Source organism: Mauremys reevesii, linkage group 1, assembly GCF_016161935.1.
Source record: "Mauremys reevesii isolate NIE-2019 linkage group 1, ASM1616193v1, whole genome shotgun sequence".
In the NCBI taxonomy this organism is placed as follows: domain Eukaryota; kingdom Metazoa; phylum Chordata; order Testudines; family Geoemydidae; genus Mauremys; species Mauremys reevesii.
This window is the reverse complement of record NC_052623.1, coordinates 145,956,574-145,982,331: the sequence shown is the minus strand read 5'-3', so window position 1 is coordinate 145,982,331 and position 25,758 is coordinate 145,956,574. Positions and strand designations below refer to the sequence as shown.

The window sequence follows — 25,758 nt, the reverse complement described above, 5'->3', positions numbered from 1 at the left end:
AAATGCAAAACGTATTTTTTGTTCAGTAATATTAAATATAACTGCTCAAATGGAAAGTTTGTAATTTGCCACAAGTTCTGTATACACTAAATAAGACAAGTAGGTTGGCCCTAATAACATTATTCTTGACATTAAAATTCTCCATGTTATTTTGTACATGTCTGACAATTTTAGCAAGAGAAAATTTAAAATATTTTTAAAATTCACAACAAAACTGCATTAACATGGACACTGTGAGTACCAACAAAGTCAGTAAGATAAATGTTTAAATAAGCTATTACGGTTGAAAAATTCAGTATGAGACAGGGTTTACTTTATTAAATGCAACTTTATTGTTGCCATCTTTTCCTCATTTATTAAACAAACTGAATAGAATTCAGAACACGCTATTGAACAAAATGTATAAAAGTCAACTAGAAGCAATAATCCTATTTGTATACAGCAATAAATCAAATGCACAGTATTTTTTATTTTTATTTTTTTGTGATCGCAGGTGATTGGCTTTAAAATAAGCTGACTGCCTGAAAAGCAATATCCTTTACAACGCCAAGCCATAAGTCTGTAAAAGAGACTTTAAGGCAGCCCAATATCTTTATGATGCCGCATAATGTGCTGGTTCTTCTCTGAAGGCCTTCGGAAACCTTTCTTGCAGAATTCACAACGGTGAGGGTAGTCTTTTGTATGAATAGAAATAACATGCCGTTTGAAGCCTGAGGCATCTGTAGTGCTATACTCACAGTACTCACATTGATAAACTTTCCTGCCACTGTGTGTTTTCATGTGTTTTTTTAGCTCATTTTGTTGCCTAAACCCCTTTCTACATCTCTTACACCTGAATGGAAGATCCTTTGTGTGAACTGAGAGAATGTGGCGACTTAGAATAAATGGATCCGCAATCTTAAAGTCACAATGTCTGCACTGGTGCAATTTTTTACCCTTGTGGGCTGCCACGTGTTTTTTCAGTTCTGAAGGCCTATGAAAGCCTTTATCACACATCTCACACTTGTGAGGGTAATCCTTTGTGTGGACTGAAATTATATGCCGTTTCAAATCACTTGAGTTTGAACTCTTGTGGTCACAATGCAAACACTGATGTGTTTTGCTCTCTTGATGTATAAGTATATGCTGCTGCAGCTCTTTGGTATCTGAAAAAGTCTGAAAACAAATATCACACTTGAATGGCATTTCCTTACTATGTTTAGTCTTTACATGAGTTTTCAAATTAGAAGAGTCAGCAGACCTGTAATCACAATACTGGCACTCATATGGCTTTTCACCAGTATGGATTCGCATGTGCTTCTTGAGCTCTGATGGATGACGAAATCCTTTGCCACACTCTACACAAATATGAGGAAAGTTCTTGCTGTGGACAGCCAGCAGATGACGACTCAGTAACCCTTGTTCCGCTGTCTCATAATCACAGAATTTGCACTTATGCATTTTGTTGGCTCCTTTGTCCCTATGCACCATCTTGTGAGTAAATAAAGCTCCTGCATGAGAGAAGCTTTTCCCACACTCGTCGCATTCAATAAGCTTTTCTGTTTTGTTAGTCAGCTTGTGACTCTCCAGGTGGTTATGTAAACTTATTTTTTTATTGGTAGTGTAATCACAGTCCGTGCATCTGTATTTCTTCTTAGTAAGAAGGTGCTCTGGATGGTTTTTCATGTGCCTTTTCAAGAAACCTCTGGATTTAAACTTCTTTCCGCAAATCATGCAAGGGTAGACAGTCAAAGGATGGCCATCAGGGCCAATGATTATTGCTGAAAATAAACAAAGCATCATGAAATTGACCGTCAAACATTCTACTTCAAATCATTTAATAAATATTATGTAACAATAAGTAGTACTGTTAAATAAATCCAAATTAGTTACTTCCATTAATGTTATTAAGTTCACTTTAACCACTATTCTGCACTAATCCTATAGCACTGATAGTCAGAATTTCCCAACACTAACAAGTGCAGACTCAAAACTTCTATATTTGGCACTACTGTCAAGTATAAGACATACAGAGAGAAAGGCATCTTTACAACCAATGAATCAATGTCACACAGACTACATGAAAGAAATTTGTAGAAACTCGATAAGGAATAAGTTAACATGTCAGTGATTACAGGTCCTTCAACATTCCTCAACATTGTCTTTAATCAGAATTGATACAATTTAATAAAAAATGGAAAATGTATATTAAAGGACAACTTCTATGAATCAATGACACAACCTCACACAGCGAACTATTTATGCTCCCCGCAACATTCCAGATTTCAAAGTTATATTTTTTAACAAAATGAATTAAGTCCATTCATACCACAAACACTTCTATGCAATATAATTTCTGTAATATAGTGTACATTCTGTTTGCTATGAGATCAGATTGCAGCAGTGGAGAGGATGGATTTTTTTCATATATGAATGGCAAGGAGTTAGCAATCATTTCTTTCGGAAGCAGAAATTACATGTGTCATCCATGTCTTTTTCTTCTCAAGATTATACAACTACAATGAAATCTACATAGGTTTACACATTAAAACCACTCTCAGACTGAAGCTGGTACAAAACTCATCAGCTCACTTGTTAAGCAGAACATCGCCCTGTGAGGATATTACATTGGTGCCACATGATCTGCACTAAATAGCCAGAACCTACGTATCTGAGAGACTACCTCTCTCCTCATGCCATATGTCATGGTTACAAGCAGGAGAGATGTTCAAGCTCGACTCCTCTTGGTATGAATGGGAGTGGGTCAACGGGAGAACATTTTAGGTAAGGACTCCTCAGCTTTCAAACTCATTCCCTCATCTTTGTCCAAATTAGCCTGAATTTGATTACCTTCTGGGAACATTTCCCCAAATAAGGGAAAATTAACAGGGTAGTTTGTGGTGCAAAAGGAAGGATTATTTCAACCTCTAATTCACCTGGTCTGCTATGTGGGGGCTACATGAACTAGAACTGCTGCAGTTTACTTACAATGGAAAGGCGTTTTTGATATCTGTATTTTAAGTCAAGAACACCTAAACAAATGGAGAGGTGCTCTTTTTACTTCATTAGAAAAATAAATAATTCAGGGAAGGTAGAAGCCTACTAATGTCAACACCATGCAGCTGCTCTTGTGGTTTCAAGTAAAGATTCTGAAAAAACCATTAGGGCAACTTATTTCATAATTATAGTAAGTTTAAGAGACATGAGAGAACATGTATAGAAGCTATACCAGATAAAGTAACTTATGATACTCAAACTTCTTTAGTTACTTGTTAAATTAACTGCCATAACTAACTTTATTCAGTTTATTGTATATACAAAAAAAGACAACCAGCTTTTTAGAAAAGTACCATTTACAGCAATATTTTATTTGGCCAAGATCAGTTTTTGAAAAAGGTTGTATATGCTAGTCAATTCAGATTTGTTTAACAAATTAAATGTATACAAATGTAACTTTTTGCCACAATACTGCTTTTGTTTTGTCTGAGAAGGATTCACTTCCATTTGAAGCTGTGATGATAACTTTGCGTAACATTTTTATTTCAGAGTTTTAAAAAGAAAATACAAGTTGGGTATGTGAGCTGAACATCTTGCCAACAAATTCGAGAAACAAAGTAACCATATTCTCTCTACAGAACGTTGTGTCTTCAAGTCCTCAGTGGCAATGCACATTTGTTTATGAGCATCCATATGTCTCTATCAAGGTACTTTTATGGCCCTATCGCTAAATTACCTAAGCATCTAAGTACTCACCTGTTTGGTACTGCCTGGATTCAGGTCTCCTCCTTTTCTTTGGTTTTTGTTTAGCTAGTCTCCCAAGTCCAGTAGACTCATCTATGTGCAAGAGAGCACTTGCAGTGCCATTCCGACTTTCAATCCCATCAGTATTATTACCTAATAAAATAGATTAAAATTACCTACTCTAAAATTTATTTGGACTATAAAAACTATAATGATAAATGAAAAATAGGCAAGAGAACCTTTTAACTTGATAACTTTTAGCTAAACTATGGTAATGTTGTTAAACCAAAAGGCCTTTAAAATTAATTCATCCACAAGCACTCTTTTCAGTATACGACAAAATCTAGGACTAAAACAACTGTATAACTGAGTATAAACTGAATGGTGCAGGTACTGGATTTGTATGGGGAAGGATCTGGATTCAAATCCAATGTAGTTTACAGAAGAAAACAAAGGTTTCACTCTTTCTAATCTCAATATTGCATTTTAAGAAAAGATTTTCCCATACATTTCTGGTTAGTAATTCTGTACAAAGAATTTCTAATCTTAGGGAACATGTGCAAGTTACACATTTTATACCTGATGTCCATTATTCCATTAGGGTTCAATCCTGTAAGACCTCTGTGTGTGAATGCCCATTCTGTTCAAGCCAACTAACTTGACTGGATGATAATGAAAGTTCCATATGCAGAGGATTTGCAGGATTGGACCTTTAATTTTGGAGTCATTGCTGAATGTGCCAGAGACTTTAATACGAACTAGAATAACATGAATATACATAACACACTCTACGCAAATCTGGAGATTTAACTTTATACAAATTACCATATATACTCGTTCATAAGCAGAATTTTTTTAGTAAAAAAGGGAAGCACCAGAGAAGGGGTTCGGCTTACGAACGGGTATAGAGAGGGAGGACACAGCCCCTCCCCCCAACAGAGGGAAGAAGGAGAGGCAGCACAGTCAGCAGAGACAGAAGGGAAGACGCAGGTCTAGAGTCTTTCCGTTTCTGGCCACACTGCTCTCCTCCCAGCCTCCGAAGCAGCTGCAGCTCCAGGGCTCCAGCTCCAGAGCAGGCTGTGGCCGCGCCACACTGCCCGCCAGAGCATGTTGCAGCCGTGCCGCCCGGCCCAGCCCACTGGAACATGCTGCGACCATGCCGCCCGCTCTGGCCCGCTGGAGCAGGTTGCGGTCGCGCTGCCCAGCCTGCAGGAGCAGCTCCAACCAGGTCAGAGACATCCTCCCCGGCCCTCCCCAGGTAAGGTGGGAAGGGATGGGGAGAGTGTAGGGGTGGGGTCATATGGGGGGTGGTCCCCTGACTCTCAACTTCTCCCTCCCCCCCAAAATTTCCCCATCAGTTGCTGTCCCGGCCCGCCAGGGTAAGCAGCTGGCACGCTGGGACACTTTGTCTACTTAGGTTTACCTCCGTGCCTGCGGACCCTCGAGGTAAACAAACCATCTCGGCCCCCCAACCACTTATCCTGATGACCCGGGAGCCAAAGTTTGCTGACCCCTGAATTATAGGGTAGGCTTACGAATGGGTTATAAAAATTTTCCATTTTTACTTATCCACCTGGGGTGGGGGGGTCAGCTTATAAACAAACCGGCTCATAATCGAGTATATACGGTAATTTTAATGAGAGTGAACAATAAAGTCAACACTCTATAAAACGAAGAGGAGGATACCACCCATGCCCCAAGGAGCTTACATTCTAAATATACAAACAGTACCAGAATGACATATAACACACCAGATAATGGGTTCAATTACAAGTGAAATCATTAAGATTTGTTTTTTATTTAAGAACACATCTTTTGTTGGTTGTTTAACATTGATTAAACATTGATAAGATTTTGTGGAATATGTAAGCTTTAAGGAATGGTCTCACAAAGAGTGGTCTCTTTATGCTCCAGGAGAGGGAGGCAGTTCAAGGTGGAAGAGGTAGCATATAAGAAGGTGTGAAGACAGGAATAGGAAGAAGACAAAGTAAGCAGCTAAATAAAAGTAAAGAGTTGAAGTGGGTTTTTAGGAACGAATGAGAGAAAAAATGCAGGAAGGAACAGACTCATGCATAACCTGAGGATTCTGAACTTCATGTATCAGCTGAGGAAAACCAGAAAAAGGGCTGAAGAGTCTGTGTGGCAAGTGACAGATGAGTTTGGAAGAGAGAACCAATTTCACATCTGACCGCAAAACATAACTGAGCTATGTACACAAGGGTCCTTACAGATTATGACATGACAAAATTGGACCTAAATGTTCTCAAATACAGAAAACTGTTTTCCCTACTTTCTAGAATGGAAAGTAGTAGAACCACTGGATTCTGCCACATTGCAGCAGAAAAATAATAAAATGTGCTTTTTTTTTTTTTAATTCTCCCCAGTAACATTACCTCCATCACTCTTTCCTCCTTTGAACCTGTCACTGACTTCGAGGTTTCTCATCTGATCTCCTCTAAGCCATCTTCAACCTACTCCAGTGACACCCAGGCCTTCCAGGCCATGACTTCTGCTCCCCTTTTCTCACCTCTCCTATCAAATCCCAAATCTGACAATACAAGCACACTACTGTTTCCCACGTCCTAAAAAATCTCCACTTTAGACGTATCACCTCTTTCTGACTACTGTCCTCCCTTTTTTCCTTCATCTTTAAAACTCACTGAATGTGCTGTCTACAACTGTTGACTTGAGTTCTTCAAATTCCATTCTGGATCCCCATTGACACTGCACTGAGGTCTTGTATGAATTCTTCATAGCCAAATTTAAGGTCTCAACTCCCACCCTCACCTTCATTGATCTCTCAGCACTTTTTAACAAATATTCTCCTTCTTGACATATTTGTTCTCCTTGCCTTTTATGTCACCATCTTCGTTCTCTTCATCTTTTCCAATCATTTCCTCAGCATTTCATTGCCCCTTTTCTCTGACACTACTGACAATATCACCATGTTCCATGTCACTTAGATCTGTAATCGAGATGTCATCTTTTATTCCACTCTCTCTAGTGCCACACATCCAAAATATGTACCAATCTTGCTGCTTCTTCCTCAAAAACATTTTTAAAATCTAGAATTTTCTCTGTTTGCACAACTAACACTCTCATCCAAGCCCTAATCATCTATCTCCTCCTTCTCTATCCTGGAAAATCCACTTCAGTCCACTCATGTCCATCCACATGGGGTTAAGATTCTGCCCATATTGCTGCTCCTCTTTTGAGTACATCCACTGGCATCCTTTTCCCATCAGAAATTCAATCTTCTTCTCATCTTTTAAGGCCCTTCAGTATGCTGCCCCTACCCACCTATCCACTGTTCTATCTCAGTGTTTCCCAAACTTCGGACGCCGCTTGTTTAGGGAAAGCCCCTGGCGGACCGGGACAGTTTGTTTACCTGCCGCGTCCACAGGTCCAGCTGATTGCACCTCCCACTGGCCGCGGTTCGCTGCTCCAGGCCAATGGGAGCTGCTGGAAGCGGCGCAGGGCGAGGGACGTACTGGTCGCTGCTTCCAGCAGCTCGCATTGGCCTGGAGCAGCGAACCGAGGCCAGTGGGAGCCGTGATCGGCCGGACCTGCGGACGCGGCAGGTAAACAAACCGGCCCGGCCCAACAGGGGCTTTCCCTATACAAACGGTGTCCCAAGTTTGGGAAACACTGTTCTATCTTACTGTGTTACCTCTCACCTCATCTCTTCCAGGTTGCTGCTAATGCCAGCCTCGATTGCCGTCTCTAAATTAATTTGTAGTCATTACCCTGTTGTTCAAATCCCTCCTCAACATTCACTTCAACTGTGAGGAGTACATGAAACTTTCGACTAATAAAGGACAGGTAGGTATACAAAAGGGATTTTTTTTTAAATGACTCACACAACTACTTAGCCATGTGTTCCTATCACTGTTGCCTTTATCCTTCCTCCTTCATTATTTAGTTTGTTATACCACTTGTTGCAATTTATTTAAAATTATACTGTAAACTCTTTGGGACAAGGACTGTCTCTTACTATGTGTTTGGACAGCACTTAGCATACAGGGTCCCCATCTTGATGAGGTACCTGTTTCTATAACATAAATACATAAATGATCTACTCCAACAAGGAGAAAAATCAGTTCAGATCTCAGTTAGTGCCCAGATACCAATAATCAAGAACAACAATTCTGAAATATTGGAGAACAACTCTGGGTTCTACCCAAGAATTATTTAAATGGAAAGTACAGTAACAGTATCCCCTTCCTGCTTGCTTTTTAAAAGTATTTCATTTTCCAAGTACCAGATTATATATTTATGCACTCATCCAGGCACCCCAAAATAAAGTCACATGTTGCTTCTCAGCTAAGATTTACATGCATCCTAGATTCTCCTGGTTGTCACTTTAGACAAAAATATTCATCTCTCTATTTCCAAGCCAGCCTTTATTGTACACCAAAACTGTAAAGGCCAGAGGTACTCAAGATACAATTTTTCAGCCGGAAGACTGTGTACTTCTTGCTGTACCTCCTTCTACATTATTTATATGAAGGAAATGCCTGTTAAAATGGAAACAGAGGCCTGCTTTAAAATTTTCATCTTCCTTTTCAGGAATCTGTTTAGAGATGTATGGGTGAAAGCATTTTGGAACTGTAGGACACATAATGCCATGACATTCTGATTGTAAATGCTTTTGCAGATATTTTGCTACCACCAATCCCAGTCTTGAAGAAGTGCTTGTACATGACCTACCATAAGCTGCTGCCCAAGCTATGGGCATAAAAGTTTTAATTTCAGTGTCATCAATTTGCTGTTCATGGGCCACTGCTGCATCTTCTTCCCCTACAATCACTTCCATATAAACCTCATCAGCAATTTCTGCAACATCTAACAGAAAAAGGAATTAAGAATAAACAGCATTAATAATAATTTCCCATAATTGAAAATAAAAACCCTGTCCCCAAAAAAAGGCCACCTACTTACTTAAATCTTCATCTTCATGCTGAGAATCATTTACAGTCATGTAAACCATTTTTTCCCTTGGAATACGAACACTGCTGTTTTGATCCAGTAGTCCCACTCCATGATCATTCTCAGATTCACTCTCCACAATGTCTACTGTGCCTCCTAATTAAGAAGACCAGAATAAAAGTGTTTTTTTAAAGTACATTTCTATCAAATTACATTCTAAACTGAAAAATAATATTAAAAATGTTTATATTCTTTAACATTTAGAATCCATGGCTCTTCGTAAATGATTTGAGAAAAAACATAGTCTCAGAGTATACAGGATTTCAGAAGTTAAGTTAGAATATTCTAAAGTGACCATGCTGATTTACCTAAATCATCATCTCCAGGATCAGCTTTGAAGATATATACTTTGATGACTTCTGGACAAATGCTGTCCACTTTACACGGATCACCTTCTGAATCTGCTTCCATGGTAATTTCAGCAGAACCTTCATGTTCTATCTTCCCAGTATCATCCACTACAAAGACAAATTATGATATGATCACACAATCTATATGAACAGCTGCAAATGAGAGAGGATTCACTTTATCATTTCAGTTTTAAAATGGTTAAAAATGAAAATAAAGTTACTGGTTTGACACTGCAGTGGAAGAAGCCACACAAAGAATTGCTTAAGAGTCCTTAAAAAAAGAGAGAGAGAGAGAGAGAGAGAGAGAAAGAAAGACGGAAGCAAATCCAAGATGCAAAATTTTCATCATCTAGATAAGATAAAAGCGATAAGCTGCACCACTCGATTAGAAAAAAAGGCAGCAGCATTGTTGCATTACTTGATGAAACAAGGGCAGCCCTTATGCTCTATTTCAACCCAAGCTAGCCAAAATATAGTGGCGATGAAGGCAGTAAGAGATAGGAAACAGCCACAGTGAAGAACACAAAACTGCTTCACAACTTCTCTAGGTTGCCCTTCCTTGACCACTAATATAGAGAACCAGCACTACAATTTGGAGCAAAGAGGAGAAGATGAATGACAACCATCAGGAAATCTCCCAAAATAGCAAACTGCAGTAAGAAGAGGGGAAAAAACAGCATACTAGTAATTATTCTACAGCCCAGGTTTCATACACTTCAATTTTTAACAACTTTCTCCCCTCCACACACACATCCAACAAGCTATTAACTCCCTTCCTGTCAAGAGCTGTCCTTCACTCATCTCACCTCTCCCATAAGGCCACGTATTACAGATGTCCCTTCAGTTGAGAACTGGGCCTAGCTCCCTTCTAAGCCTATTAATACTGCTCCTTTAGTTGGCTAGAAAGGGGGTTAACTACACAAAAACACTAGGTCTGTCTTTTCCCACTAACCAAGAAGCAGCATTTTAAGCAATCCCAGACTCTGCTTGCTCATAAAAGAATGGACCAAGTTCAGTTTCAAACTAATGAATTGACACTCTAACACTGACAAATTCTGATTCCACTAATTCCTGTCAACTTCCCTACAGAAAGGAATTTAAATTGTATGTAGTATTACAGTCCTATATCCATTCCCCACTATTATTTTGAATTTATTGCAAAACAATCTCTTAAAGGAAGACTGTGCCTGTTCCAGGGCTGCTCCTCAATGGACTTCCTCCAAGCAGCAGAATGAAAATATAGTTCACACACATATACCCACATTCATGTGATAAATTTATTTTTCACGCAGCTTTTAACTGGCTCATCTGCTCTCTGCCCACTAAGCCACTAGTACTGGTAGTGCTTCTAACACGGCAACCTCATAAGCAGCTTCAGAAATCTGACAACTTTTTAAAACACATACCATAAGAAAATATTTCTTTGCCCAAATGTGGACTTCTATCCCAAAATATTAATTTCCACAGGCTCACAAAGTCCACTATTTCACAATCCTACAGGGATTTCCCATTTCCAGTAGGATCCAGCATTTTCTTCTAGCACTGGCAGAGTCCAAAGAACTGGACTTAAAATATGTGACATTATGTACAATAAATACTTTAAGTCTCTTTTTGAGGTATTTATGGCTCCTTCAAAGTTATGTATACTTTGGAATCATGGTAACAAAAGGCACAAATTTTAGAGGAAAAGAAATGCAAAACAGTACCAATAAAATCTTTTAAAACACTAAAAATTTTCTAATAGCTTTCTGTAACATGTGGCATATACACAGCACATGATGTCATGGCATAAAAGTCTTATTGGCTCATCTGGAATGATCTGCATTAGTCCATCATGGTTTTGCCACTCAAGAATAATGAAGCCAGCCTGAGCATCATGTTGACCTCCTTTGTAAAATGCTTTGAGATCTACTGATGCAAAGCGCTATACAAGATTAGGTATTATTATTATTATTGTGCAATTATGTCAACATAAAACCTTTATACCATATACAATCAATATATTCTGTCTCTCATCCGTACTATACATACGTTTACACATGCATACAATTTCTCAACAAGGAATGTAAATTAGTAGCTATCACTATTTGCAGAGAATATTATGCATTATATTACATCACAAAATATTAAAGATGTTCTTTAATCTACTAGTCCCATTACTAGAAATGGCAGCAGGAATGAACCAAACACTACTTTTTCAAGTGAATGATGAACACACACTGCGTAATACATTGCTTCCAAAGTCCTAGAAAACCAAGAGTACTATCTGAAATGCCTTTAGAAACAAGATCCTAGATCAAGAGATAATGTCTTTGTTAACATAGCTGTAATGAAACTCAGAACCTTTTAAACGGAGAAAAAAGACAAGACATTATGGTGATACGTTATTACTGATCACTTTGAAAATGCAACCTTACAGGTGGTGTTCTCAGCTACCTGGATGCACTTTTATAAAAAATTCCTTGGAATATACATGAGACCCCAACCATAAATAAAATTCTGGGGGGAAATGTATTACTATCATTCCTCAAGTATACTTTTTGTTTTGTTCCTTCTGTAGGATTTAATTACTCCCTTCTGAATTGATTATCAGCACTGTCCATCTAGATAGTGCTTTCTCATCAATAGGGCTTGATACTGTACCACTGAAGTCACTGGGAAATTTGCCACTGACTTAAATGGATGCAGGAACAAGTCTTTAACAAGGAAAAAAATAACAAAGTTCTAGAGCCCAGAATACTATATTAGGCAGGGATTGTTTTGGGTTGTTTTTTTTTTTTTAAAACAAACTTCTAATTGTAGAGTCAGGTGGGGGTTTTTTTGTTTGTTTTTTTAATTTTTTTTTAAATAATGTATAGAAGGTTTCTGGCTTATGAATCAGAAACTCAGTTCCTTCTCCTCCAGACAAAGGATAAGGTCTTCCTACGCTGGAGAGTAATCTTTGTGAAAGATGTAATTTTAAGACAATTGGTGCATATTTCAACGTACACAATTATAATTAGTTTGTTTCCTGACTCCCCTTCTCATTACATAAACACCTCAGATATGACTCCTATTTAATATAAGTATTCTTTAATAGCCCTATTTAAGAAACACAACAAAAACATGCCAAACTTTTAAAATGTGAGTATCTGTAGAAATATAGGACCAAATTTTCCCCTTGGAAGAAAAATTCCCATACATATTTCTGGGAGAGTTTGCAGCATTAACATGCTAGCAGTGCTTGGCAGATTAGAGGAAAAGAGTAGAAAATATGATAAATAGTGCAGTAAATTTAATAGGAGAAAAGTGAGGAAGAAAGGATGAGAAAAGAGTACAAGACAAGATCAGAAATAACAAGGAAAGAAGGCAAAGGAAATCAGAAGGTCCGATGGAAACAAGGGGAAAACAAAATATATCCCAGCAGGAATAACTCCATTTCCCTCTCCAATTGGCTCTATGTATAAAGCATGTTTCCACTGAAGTACAGTTTGGCTGCAGCTGCTGGCCATTGTCTGCTATCCACAGTGTAGCTGGGTGGTTGATTAGTGATCAAGACACGTAGTGTGCCTGCCACACTGAAGCATCTGTCTATACTGGTTTATTTGGGCTTTGGTATCATCCTTGTAATTACTTATTTTAGGGTGCAATCTAAAAAAGTTATTTTGGTTACATAGTGAATTTTTTTTTAAATGAACACTTTCTACGCATTTTCCAAGCTTCTCAACCTCAGTTAGAGAAAATGAGGTTTACAAACATCAACTTGGTCAATGTTTAAAATGTGAAGCCTCTTAGATGCTTGAATTTTTAATTCAAATACATGACCTATCCATGGGTACTACCCCATACCTGTCTTACCCATGAATGCGCCAAACACAGGATGCTGCCATTTTCTTATATTCTCCCTCCTGGAAGTAAAAAAGGAAAATGTGTTCCTATCTGTTAATTTAATTTCTCAAAGAATGTATGCTCACTTGCTGGTGGTCTTTATAGAGCTCATGATCACATGACGCTGGCTCTTTTCTCATTTCCAGTTGCTAAATTTACTTTAAAAAATGGTGAAAAATACACTTTCCTAATGTTACTTTTCTATGTATGCAATTGCTATAGTCGCTACAGTGATTTTACGTGATCACAAATGAAAGAGGAAGGTGGACTGCACAATTGTGCGCAAAGGTAGAAGTGGTCCATCAAAGAATCTTTTAATGTAGTCCACAACATGAAAAATCTTGAGAACCCCTAATCTAAAGCATATCTAGATAGTCTCCATATGGAGGAATAACAGTAAGACCAAGAGATAATACGGGAATGACTAAGAGCAGTACAAGGAAAAACAAAATATAGCTTATATATTAATAACATTGAATTAATCTGTTCTCTACTATACTACTACCATAACGTGGGTGGACAACAGAAGCGTTATAAGGACTTGCTGAAGGACAACCTAAAAAAATGTAATATTGACAATGATACTCGGGAGACACTTGCCCAGGATCGCTTAAAATGGAGTGAAGTCCTACATGATTGTCCCCTGCATTTTGAACTTGCGGAAGAGGACAAGAGGCGCAGGAGGAAGAAGAGACTGGTCTCCAGTCATGGTCAACAGCCTCCTGCTGAGCCTGAAAACATCTGTCCTCATTGAAATAAAACATGTGGTTCAAGGACTGGTCTTATTAGCCATCGGAGGACCCATAACTCCCATGGAAGATGATCATACTCGGTAACAAGTGATCACCCACAATCATCATACTACTACAGCATTTGCCTCCCACCAAACATTAAATCTAAAATGAAAAATTCTTATATATGAACAAATTGCACTACAAATTATGTCAAAATGTGACCCTGGAAAGACCAAATGGTATAACCTTCTTACATTTCTCTACTCCAAAAATATACAAATTGGGCAAAATTCAAGTGCCATCCTTTTACATGTACATACTCATCAATAAATACCACATCAATCCAGTTTTTGAATAAAAAAAAATAACTCCACATTTACATCAATTTCACTAAGAATCTGGCCCCAGGTCTCTGGAGCCAGTCAGGAACAATAAGAACAACCTGTGTTCTGTCCTTACATTGCCAAAGATTCTCACTATCACAGGTAACAGACAAAATACTTAGGATAAGTTGTTTGCCAGCTTCTAGAACAACTTGCTTAGTTTAGTATTTCCTTAACGCAAAAGGTTGTTGCATTCTTCCATAATGTTTATACTCAAGTAGGTTCCTAAACAGGCTGTATTTCCCAAACTGACCTTTCGCTCAATCTGTACATTTACCTGTTTCTTTGTATTGCAACTGAAAGGCTAGACTTTCTGTACACTGAAATGGCAATTTTACTTCCTGATGTAGTCTAGTATATCTTGTGCCCACTTTCTTTTCCACACAGAACACTGTTATGATGGTGTCCAACACAATGCCAGGCCATCCTGACATTTCTTTAATGTGAACTTCCTACAATCCCAAGAAACAGAAATCTATCTTAGATAAATTTCCCAGGACTCAAGACTGATATCTGCCATTAGTCGGTCTTGGTGAGCTCTTCAGCAAAGTAGCTCCAATTCCTATAATTTGGCTCCTGTCTACACAGCACAGTAAAAACTACGCTCTTGAATATTACTCTTACCAATGTATCCTAATGTCTTTCATCTTATGATCAACACACAGTGATCTCATAAACATTCTTGGCCAAGACAGTTATGCACAGTACCATTATAATGGTTAAATAGGGTCTGACAGAAAATGTTACTTTTTTGAGGGAAAAAACTATGTCTTGCACCTTTAAGAATCGCCTCAAGAGAAAATATCTCTGTACTCCCAGGTTGTTGATGAAGACAGCCTGTAAAACAAAAACATTTTTTATATCTGCTACAAAACCATGATTCTTCAATACTGAAGTCATATGGATTATGGTTCTGTTGACTACGTCCATTGCTCTTGACTTTATAAAAATATCATCCGGGGGGGATGGGGGAGAACTTGCCCCTTCTAAACCTAAGTAATTATACAATCACTGTTACCATCTTTGTGAATACCCTTGGTTCTGAAAAAGTCCTGTATTGAAAATGTTGGTTCTGGTACATGAATCAAATATTTCTTACTCTAGGCCTGATTCGGATGTCAATGTAATGTGCCTGCTGTATCTGTTGACATCATATAATTTCCTAGATTTGCGGAATACTGGACCAATACAAAGTTTCCTAGGTTAGCCTTCATCTCTTCAGATTTCCTATACTGATTATTTATATTTTACCATTCTTATTACACAAAACATACTGAGAACATCCAGCACAACTTCTCTTCTGATGGAGCTGTTTCTACTGCCAGTGTTCAGCCACAAAAAGCTAATTGCATGTCTCCTGCTTTGACGAACTGAATAAAATCAGAAATGTAGAAACCTTAATGTCAGTTGGCTGTCCAGATCTAAGGTACTGTCCTCCCTGATAAACTCCAACATCTTTCTGTTTATGGCCATTTTTTAACATTTTAGTAAAATGTTACATTTCCATTTAGGGGAGAAATGGCTTTCCAAATCATAATTTTGGTCTATGGCTAGAGGAGTTGAGTTGATGTATGTCTGTCCATAATCTGTCTCCTTTTGGCCAATATATATCAAGAGTCCTCCTTAAATGACCTTTTCTGGCATGGATAAACGGAAAAGTGTGGTTTATCAAAACCTTTGAAATCCTTTCCTATGCTGCTTAACACCTGGCAGTGGTTTTCATTCTCTGCTTAGGGATCCAAAGGCAGAGTTGAGTTAGGTATAAATAGCCAGGACTCCGTTCAGATCAAACAACTGAGTTTCTGAAGGCAAGCAAAGACAGAGTATCTACACAAAAAGGGGGTATCACTAGTGGTAAGAAGCATTATCTTTAAAACGGAATGCATACCAAGGAAATCAAGACAGTCTCATATACATGAGAGATTTCATTTGTAATGGGATGATTCAAACAGTAGATAAATTTGCTGAAGGAAAGTCTCACAGAAAGGAGCTCACTAAGACAGGTACCATCAGAAAAGAAAATTCAGGTTCAATCCCTAAATAGGAGGAGGGAATAAGCAAAGCATGTGTGGAGCCATTCAATTGTTACACACTCATTCAACCATTCTCACCTGAGCAACAGCTAAACCAATCTTGAATAATGAGATGATGATCAGATTAAGAAGAAGCCAGGTACAAAGAGTAGCCTATCCAGAAAAGGAAAAACAATGAAAGGGAACCAACAGACAGAAAGAAGGTGGCAAGTGATCTTACCTAGGAATTCCATTGAAGAACATGGGATAGATAACTTGTGACCCATATAAAGTGATCTGAGTAATATTCTGCCTCTCAAGAGACAGAGCATAATACAAAGGGCAAAAGTATTCCCAAGAAAACAGGCAAATGTCCATGTATTGTAGCATAAATGGCAACCGGCAGCATTTAGATACTATGATGCAGGTACCTTAGATTAAGTCAACCTCGCAAAATTCTACTCACTCATTTGCCCAAAATGATTAATTTAGATAAACATAACTGAAAAAAGTTGTGATAGAATCAAGGATGATTTCAGGGATGGGGGGGGAAATCAAAGGTGAGACTGATGTTGGTGATCTTCTCTGAGAGCCATCTGGTACCAAGTGCAACTGAAGGAGAAAGAAGACTGAGCCTGAAGACCAAGACAGACATACACTACAGATGTAAAGAGGAGAGATTTGAATTTAAAAATCATTTGATTTTTTTTCTCTAATGAATTGACTATTCAGATTAGACAATCTCCATTTAACAAGAGGGAGTACTAACCTCCTGACTTCAAAAGCAGTAGAACTTGTTAGGCAGGCTTTAAATACAGTAGAAGGTAATGAAGGAAACTTTCATTTAACTCAAATTCTAGAATGTACTTTCAATTCAAAATATAAAGGAAAACAACAGATACACTTTGCAACAAAAGAGGAATATAAAATACTAAATTTACTTAAGTACCTGAGCTAGAAGGGCCAAATATATTACAAAAATATTTAAAAACACATTAGCATTTAATAGCAATGAAAGTAAAGAATCAAGTCAGTGGAGGAACCACTCTGGATCTACTTCTTACCATGTAGAAGTAACTGACTAAGAATAAAAAACCTTGGTTCTGTTAAACATGATGAGGCTCTCTCATGTTTTCAATAAATTACTCTCTACAGTTAAGAAGTACAAAAGGATGGTTTCTTAGCTAGGGACCATTAATTTGATCTCCATATTAATTTAAAACACAGCTACACAAGGGTATTCGACACTAGGAAGTCAAATGTTAGGGAATTAAGAAATCAAGTGATCATGGAGGCAAAGAAGAATTATGCAAATCCATAAGTGCGGAAGATGATATATATTATAGTTAAGCCAAAACAAACTAAAATTCCATTAAAAAAGAAATATTCAAAGAACAACTAGTCAAAGAACCTGTACTGGAAATGAAGCAAGAATCAATATATAAAGTCAGTTAAGTCCCATTATTTTAGTCTTTAAAAGCTAGACACAACAAATAATCCTGCAAGGATCAGTGTAAATGGGCTAAATGATACAATGATTCTATGACAAAAACCTGTTTAATAGCATTACTTTCATAAATTATATAGGACACAAGAATGTTAATCAGATTACACCATTAAAATCAGTGTTAGTTTGAGCAAAGGGTTATTTCCCACAGGGGAATTGACTTTATGATTTGGTGGTGTCCCTGTTCGTTCCCTTCCCCCCCCCCATACACACACACGTGTTTCAATACTGCAATTCTAATATACCATTCTACTGGTACAAAGGGGCTTAAAAAAATTCAAAAACCAAAATCTTGAGTTCAAGGTAGCTTCCCAATTATGTGCAATAGTGGCTGTCCTTTTTGCTAATTGTGTGCCTTCACACGGTCAGTTTATTCAAGAGAAAAAAAACATTCTAATAGAAAAGAAAAAAGTTATTGCTACCTGTATTTTTATATCTAAAAGAGGAGCTTAGCAAAAGCATTAAGGATAATATTTCAGGTGCAAGACATTTTTCAAACTGCAGAAAAATAGAACAGTTCTGTGGCTGTCCCTCTTTCACTTACGTGAGACCATTCTTTTGCTTTCTTAGTGATTTTGCAACATATACTGGAGCAATGCCAGGTTTATTTCCTATAGTTGTTATTAAGTAAATGGCATTTTACACCTTTGTTACAGAAACTATTCATATAAAATATTCTTCTGTAAACTAATACATGAGTATTTTATTTTAAAAGGCTTATTTTAATAATCAGATAGCTGGAAAAACTACTTTATCTATATTAGCTTCATAAATAAACCACCTCAGCAGGAACACAATTATAACTGAAAATATTCATGCATATTTATGAGACTTTATTTTTATAACTATTTCAGAAAACTCTCTCTCTGGCATTATTTAAAAGGAACAAAAAATTTCAAACAGCACCCCAGTCAATGTCATTCACTCTATCTTTACTGCTTTCCCCATAAACTTACAGGAAATCATAAGGTAATCTTCACAGTTGCCCTTATCATCTTGGTGCTGCACAGGGATTCCATTGGCATCGATCACTGCTTCCGAGGCACAGTCTGCTACCAACACTTCTTCAGAAACTACATCTTCTCCCAGACTATCGGTGACAATTTCTGCTTCTACAACATTATCATGAACCACATGTTCCACATGCCCAACTTCAGGTACATGCATTGATTCACTTGCCAGTACATGTTCTGGTATAGACAATGCTGCTGCTGTTATGTCAGAAGCTAAAACATCATCTGGAACAGTGCAGTGTGCTAAAGAAACCTCATCAGCTACCTCTGGGCCCAGCACTTGTTCAGGAATAATGACAGTTTCAGACACATCTGCCTCTTCCATGATATCTGAGCACTGAACATCCTCAATAACAACATCCTCAATGACATCTTGGATGACTACAGAATCTGGATCATCAGGAACAAAGTTATGCACAGTTATGTCTGAGTCCACCACATCTGAAACAAATACTGTTTCTTGCACTTCCACAACAATCTGATCTCCATCCATATGAGCTGCATCAGATCCTGCAAAATATAATTAAACCAATGTTTAAAACATCCACAGTAATTCAAGGAACATGGCTGATATTTATCGGTTGTAAATTATTACAATTTGTCTTCAGATTATAAACAATGTATCTATCTACCACAAGCTTTCTGGTATCTTTGACCATATCTATTATATATTAGTTGAAAAAGCACTAGAAAACTGTTACTTTCTTATTAGCCACTGACATTTCTTTGACAAATTAACATAGACCAGTTTTCTAGCATTCAACTAAACGAGACCATAAATTTTTTTATGGATAAGGTCAGCCATTTTTGAGCCTCTGCCATAACCCCAAACACGTCTACTTTCAGAGTATCCTATAGCCAGTACATTTTAGTTACATTGTTCTGAACTAAAAATAAAATCACAAATGCAGCTTTCAGTCCAAAAATAATAATAAAACAGCCCAGCCCGATTCAGTAACTACAACTGACTGGTTATAATCTATTTTATGTTTAACATGAAGGGCCTTATATGCTTTATCTCCTGTCAAACCTGTTGGGTCAAAAAACGCATTTGGCTCATGTGGCTGCAGTTCAAGTCCATCTTCATCCATGGCCTTTAATTCTCATCAGTCACAGTGCCTGAGAAAAATAAAGAAGAGAAAGGTTACTTGCCCAGTAACTATAGTTCTCCGAGAGTTCCCTATGCATATCTCACACTTTTATTCAAGAAGTGAAATCCTAGCCCCATTGAGGTCAAAGGCAAAATGCCTCTTGACTTCAGTGTGGCCAAGATTTCACTCAAGATGCCTGTACGGTTCCTAAATCTCTGGAAAGCCACACCCTTTGGGACTCTCAAAAGCATCTCATGTGATTGAACATTCAGGGCTTGAACAAAGGGTAGATGACCCCTAAACACCTCAGTTCATTTTTCCTTAACCTAATTATTTCAAGGAGGTATAGAAAACTCTGAGGAAGATGGGCAGAGAAAGTGAATACATACAGATATTCCCCAAAGAGAAAAATCTCTGCACATTTCCACTCATGAGAGACTGGTGAACAATACAACCCAGATGGATGATGGGCTGAGGAGTTCTCAAATTAATAATGATTACAAAATTACTCAAGGTGAGTAAAGATATATGTCTAATAGAATCAGAAAGGGACACTGCTCTGGGGTCACTTATGTTCACAGCCTTTGGCAGCCAGAAAGGAACTAAGGTAGCTAGGGCTTGCATCTCATACTGCCCTCAGGGTCCCAAATGGTCATTGCCACAAGGTTCCAGACCCCCATGTCACAGGCACGCCGAATCTCATGAATGAGATTATGCAGAGGCTCCCCAGAGCCATCATCCATTTGCTTTTAGACTAAAAATACCACCTGGTCTCAAACATGATCAAATTTCAAAATCTATCAACTCTCTATAGTTTGATACAATGTCAAAACTTATTTGATGAATAGTAACTGATTAGATCTTAAATCACCCTACCGCCCAAAAAATCTAAATACTAAAGGTTAAGTAATTCCCATTACAAATTACCACTCTAACCTTAACTCTGACCCCCTGGCATATATGCATCAGAATTAGGGTTGAGCAAACCAGTCTAAACTGGTCCCTTGAACTTAATCCAAGCTACGGGGATTTGATGTGTAAGACCAGGAAGAGGCCACAGAATCTCCTTGAAAATTTCTTCCAATAAGAATTATGCCAGTAGGTAGAAGGCATGTGGTTTTCTTCCCTCGAAACACTTTTGCCAATAATGGGCAGTAACCCACCCCCCCCCCATCCCCACTATCACCATAGTGCCTTATTACAATGCATGAGCCCAATATAAAGAGTTAAGATTTTTATGGAAACCTTAACTGAAAACTTCAACAATTTGTTTTCATTCTCCATCTTTCCTTTATATTAATTAAGTTTTTGCATGGGGGAGTTTCTTTATTTGACAAATAAACAAACAAACAAGCATTCCCAAACATATACACCCAGCCAGAAGCAAATATATTCCAACCCCATCCTTGCACAACCCAATCCTCTGCTACTCTCAGCTAACAAATCCTCCTGTTGAGAAAAATAATGTAAACAAGTTGGGGGAGGGGGAAAGAGAGGGAATGTAACCAGAAATTAAACTATGAGAACAGCAGCTGCAGTACAATGTAAAATTATACTTTTTTCCATGGACTCCCTTGTTACTTGGAGAAGTCCAGTTGAAGAACCCTCGATTCTGAAAAAGGATCTGCACTGACAAACTGTGGAGGACTCTAGTCCAAGGCTACCCGATCTTGAAAAGGAATCTGCACTGACAGATCATTATGGAGTTCTGTTGAGATCAATCAGGCCATTTTGAATGTTAAGATATTATGTCAATGGCATTCTGCACTGATTTAAGGGTCTGCCCAAGCAGATCCCTCCACAGATCTAGGACCCCAAATACTCATTAGAAAGAAACTTTTTTAGCTTTGGATCTGGGAAAGATCACAGATTTGTCGACTTTTGTTATCGTAGAAAAGCAAGAACTCTAGCACCCCAGGTATTCTAAGACAATCATTTATTCAAGTATTAATCACCAGTCCCAAATCTGTTCAGCTTTAGTAACTAAACAAGTTCAGGTCTATTAAGTCTATTAAGAATTTCTTTCCTATAATAGTATGTTTTCCTGTGGTGCCTTCTTATGGTTGCTTCTTTTCCTTCTCTCTTTCTCCACCCATTGGCATCTCTCAATCTTTCCCTACATCATGTTCTCTGCTGTCTTACCTATATTTTCTCATACTACACTCCCAGTCATTTATTTCTCTTTTCTAACTTACCCTCTCTAATATATCCCTCTATGCATCCCCCTCATTCATGCACACACACAGGATTTATAAATGTATCAGATACCTAGTAGCAAGAACTAAACCTGCTAGCCAAAAACTGACAAAAAAAATGGAGTGACCTGCTCTGTCCCCAAGCAATGCCAAGTAGAAGTACTATTTCTGGATCCTACTTAATGGCTCCATCTTATCATACATATTAACCTTTGATAAGTTCAAGTTTGATGACTTTGAAGCCCCAATTCCCACTGGCTGCTAGAAGGAGCATTCACGCTCTCTATTCCCCACTCCCACGCCATGGCCTCCTTGCTCCTGTGATGGATGTTATCCATCTGTTATCCTATCCTTCCCTCAAATTTCTGGCTACTGCACAGGGAGGTCTCCATTACTCAGCTTCTTTTGGGTCCTTCTTTCCTAGGAATAATTCCACTGCTTTCCTGTACTGATGTTCTAAGTTCCAGAAGTGTGAAATTGACCTGATTCTCATCATTACTCAAGGCTGCCCACAGATTCTGGGTAGTAACAGTAAAAACTGACAAATCTCAAGGTCAGTTCTCACCCTGATGCAACTTAGTAAAGATACCAACAACAGTAGAGATGCTAGAGCTGTCCATCTGCAAAATTCAGGAAGACAGTACTATATCTGTTTGACTCTGTTCATGCTCAACCACTGAGATCAGAAATTCTGCAAAGGAAAGGCTTACATTCTGCAAATGTTGATTTCAGTCATCTGAGAAAGCTTTCCAAGCAAGTGGATTTTTAAGATTTAGTGTGGTGAATCAAGGATACACTTTCTACCACTTGTAGCTTGTACAACATAGAAGTTTTATAATTTTTTTTTAAAACTAGCCTCTACTGGAATAAATAAGATTTGCCTTAATACACTTTAAGACCCCAGTCCTACAACTAGATCATGCAGAGACCTCTGCACCCATGTGGAACCCCAATGGCTTCAAAGAGCCTCTTTGCAGGTATACAGATCCGCCTACAGTCAGATCCAACTGAAAGATCAGGGACTAAGTCAGTTTCATGTGCGTGTAGAATAAGAATGACCTTAAATATTGCATAGTTTAGTCTGTAAAGCTAAACTATAAAGACAGCTCTAACAGGATGCTTATAATATCTGCTTATATAAGCAATATAACTTTATTTGGGCAAATGAAAATCAAGGCAAATTTCTGATATGAGGACAAGAAAAATATATATTTGGAATACAGATGATATTAAAATGCTAGCAATTCAATAAAAATACCCTACAAAAAATGCTTCATTTCCCAAGATGTTATTTACATCTTTCCCCATAACTCTGACCTTAAATACAATCATTCAAGAAAGCAATGAATGGAGAAAGAACATGTGCAGGAGCTAGTGAGATGGTAATATGCCACTGAAACATGCAGATTCCATTACCCAACCCCCTTCCAAAGGAAGCAAGAGGAGGAAGACTAAGGCCTGGTGTACACTACAAAATTAGGTCAGCATAACTGTGTTGTTCAGGGGTGTGAAAAATCCAGATGCCTGAGCAGCATAGTTAAGGTGACCTTAAGTTCACATGTAAAATTCATCCATCAACCTAGCTACTGCCTCTCAGGTGGATTATCTACACGGATGGGAGACTATGTCCTGTCAGCACAGGTAGTATCTACACTGAATCACTACAGCAGCGCAGCTGCAGGGGTGCCACTAGTGTTTTAAGTGTAGACAAACCCTAAGATACAGCAAAATCATTTCTCCATCCTTATGGATGAGAATAATATAAAAAAATCATTCACCCACCTCCATTCCCATAAAGATACCAATATACAGAGTAAAATCTCCCTTATCCCCGTACCAAATTTTTAAAAAGCACAACAAAATCCAGACCTCACTTCCACTGGTGAAGAGCAATGAGCAAAATTCCCTACCTTCCACCCACAGTGAAAGACCTCCATCTACATCAGAAGTATAACTGAGTCAGGAAAACCAATTACAAGATTTTTCCCTGATCTAGTCACATCAGTTTTAAAAGTAGTGTAATAAATGTAATATAGACAGGATCTAACTGTGTCCCCATAATTGGGTTAAAGCCCTGAGCAGTTCAATGCCTTAGCAACTTATTACTGTGTTGAAACCAGGTTCCCTGCCTGACTTGATCATTGAGCATGTCACACACACACACACACACACACACACACAAAGGAAAAATCATGTTCAGAATTACACCTTTACAAAGCAAGGGCTCAATTTCACAAATAAGTCCTAAAACCATGAAAAATGTTCAAAATACGATTAGCTGCCTGTTTCTTTTTCTGCATCTCCCTCAGTTTGGGCAGTAAAAGCAGCAGAGTTTCCCTGTGGCCTACAGGCAGGCTCCAAACTCATTTTCACTCTCATGCACTAACTCAGTGCTGGATGTTGGAATTGCAAACACTGGGCAAAAGGATGTTTCCTCTGGATTAAGAAAAGAGGGCGACGGGGATGTTTTGGGTCAGACTGTGTCTGTGCTGATTTTAATAAAGCCTAAATCGGGGAAATATTTAGCCCCCAGTATCTCTTTGAAACTCTTCAGTGAAGGGGGCTCTACAGCCGGGGCTGGGGGAGAACTCACTGCCCCCCACAGGCAGGCAACCAGACTCCCCCTCGCCCGCTGAGCCCCCTGGCTGAGCAGGGAGCAGTGTGGAGGGGACCCCGCTCGGGACTCACAACAACGCAGCGTTGCCGCGCTGCAGGCACCGCCAGGGGGGAGGGGTGTGTGTGTCGGGCTGCAGCGCGGCGCGCCCTGCCCTGCCCCCTCCCGAGGCTGGTGGCGGTAGGGCGGGCGGGCGCCCTCCTCTCTCCGCAGTGCGGGGCGCATTGCTGGCGGCCCTGGCGCTGCAGGGGCCCAGGAAGCCGCCGGGGGCGGACAGCACCAGCCCCTGTCACGCAGCCCCGGGGTGGGCTGGGGGGAGGTAGCGGCCGAGGAGCGGAGCGGGGCTGGGGCCGCCCTCGCTGGCCCGGCCCGCACGAGGGGAGCCCGGCTGCTGGGACGAGCGATTAATTCAAGATGGCGGCCGGCGCCCTGCCCCCGCCTCTCGCAGCCTCTGTGCCCCGCCGCCATCTTGTCTCCTCCTCCACAGGCTCCGCGAGTCCCTCTCGGCCGAGCTCGGGGCCTAGCCCCGCCGCCCCCCGGCCCGGCCCGGCCCAGACCCCGTTCCCCACACGGCCCGGCCCCGGCTGCGCCGCACCCAGTCGCGCTGCGAGAGCCCGGCTCGCGGCCCTGCGGCCCGCTCCGGCCGGAGCCCTGGCGCGGCCAAGCGGCGGCCTCCACCGGGCCAGCACGGCCGCGCCGCGCCGCGGCCTGCAGCGGGCACGGGGAGGAGAAGGCCCGGCCCGCGCTGCTTACCGTGCGGGGTGGCGGGCGGCGGCGCTCGGCTCGGGGCGGCCTCTCGCAGCGCGACTGGGCCGAGCTCGGCGGCGGTGGCTGCGGCGGGGCGGGCGGGAGGGGAGGGAGGGGCCGAGCTCGGAGCTGAGTGGAAGCGGCCAAGCTCCCCGGGCCGGGCCCGCCGTCAGCACGTCACGTCACTGCCCGAGAGAGACCCAGGAAAATGCGGAAGGGAGACGCCGCCGCCGCTACCTGCGCCGCTTCTCAGGCCAAGCGCCCGGGGCCGCGGGCAGCGGAGCGGGCCCGGGACTCGGCGGCGCCGTTGCCGGGGTCGGACGAACAGGAGGGCGGCGGCGGCGGCGGCTCCTCCTCCGCTCCAGCTCGGCCGTAAAATTCCGCTCGGGGCTCAGAGCCGCTCAGCGCGGTCCGGGGAGAGGGGAGCTGGGGCTCGGGCCCCCTGCCTGGTGGGGCCTGGGCACCGCCGCTCCAGTCGGTGGCACTGACCCATCGGGTGGCCTGGCTCCCGCGTCCCCCAAAATATATTTTCAGCC

General features: G+C 40.2%; 1 protein-coding gene across 2 annotated transcripts; it reads right to left on the bottom strand.

The window, feature by feature from the left end:
* Positions 1–308: 308 nt before the first annotated feature.
* On the bottom strand, positions 309–25,520 carry ZFX (zinc finger protein X-linked). 2 transcript variants are annotated; one of them, XM_039495279.1, is made up of 8 exons: positions 25,229–25,520; positions 19,606–19,694; positions 18,519–19,085; positions 9,018–9,167; positions 8,662–8,805; positions 8,431–8,565; positions 3,733–3,873; positions 309–1,760 (listed from the first exon to the last, which is right to left on the bottom strand). In XM_039495279.1, the coding sequence occupies exons 2-8, from the start codon at positions 19,664–19,666 to the stop codon at positions 574–576; spliced, it is 2,385 nt and encodes a 794-aa protein (XP_039351213.1). In that variant the 5' UTR covers positions 19,667–19,694; positions 25,229–25,520; the 3' UTR covers positions 309–573. The 2 variants fall into 2 exon arrangements, with proteins under 2 accessions (XP_039351213.1, XP_039351219.1); XM_039495285.1 differs by lacking the exon at positions 25,229–25,520 and adding an exon at positions 24,550–24,606.
* Between the last annotated feature and the right edge of the window lie 238 nt (positions 25,521–25,758).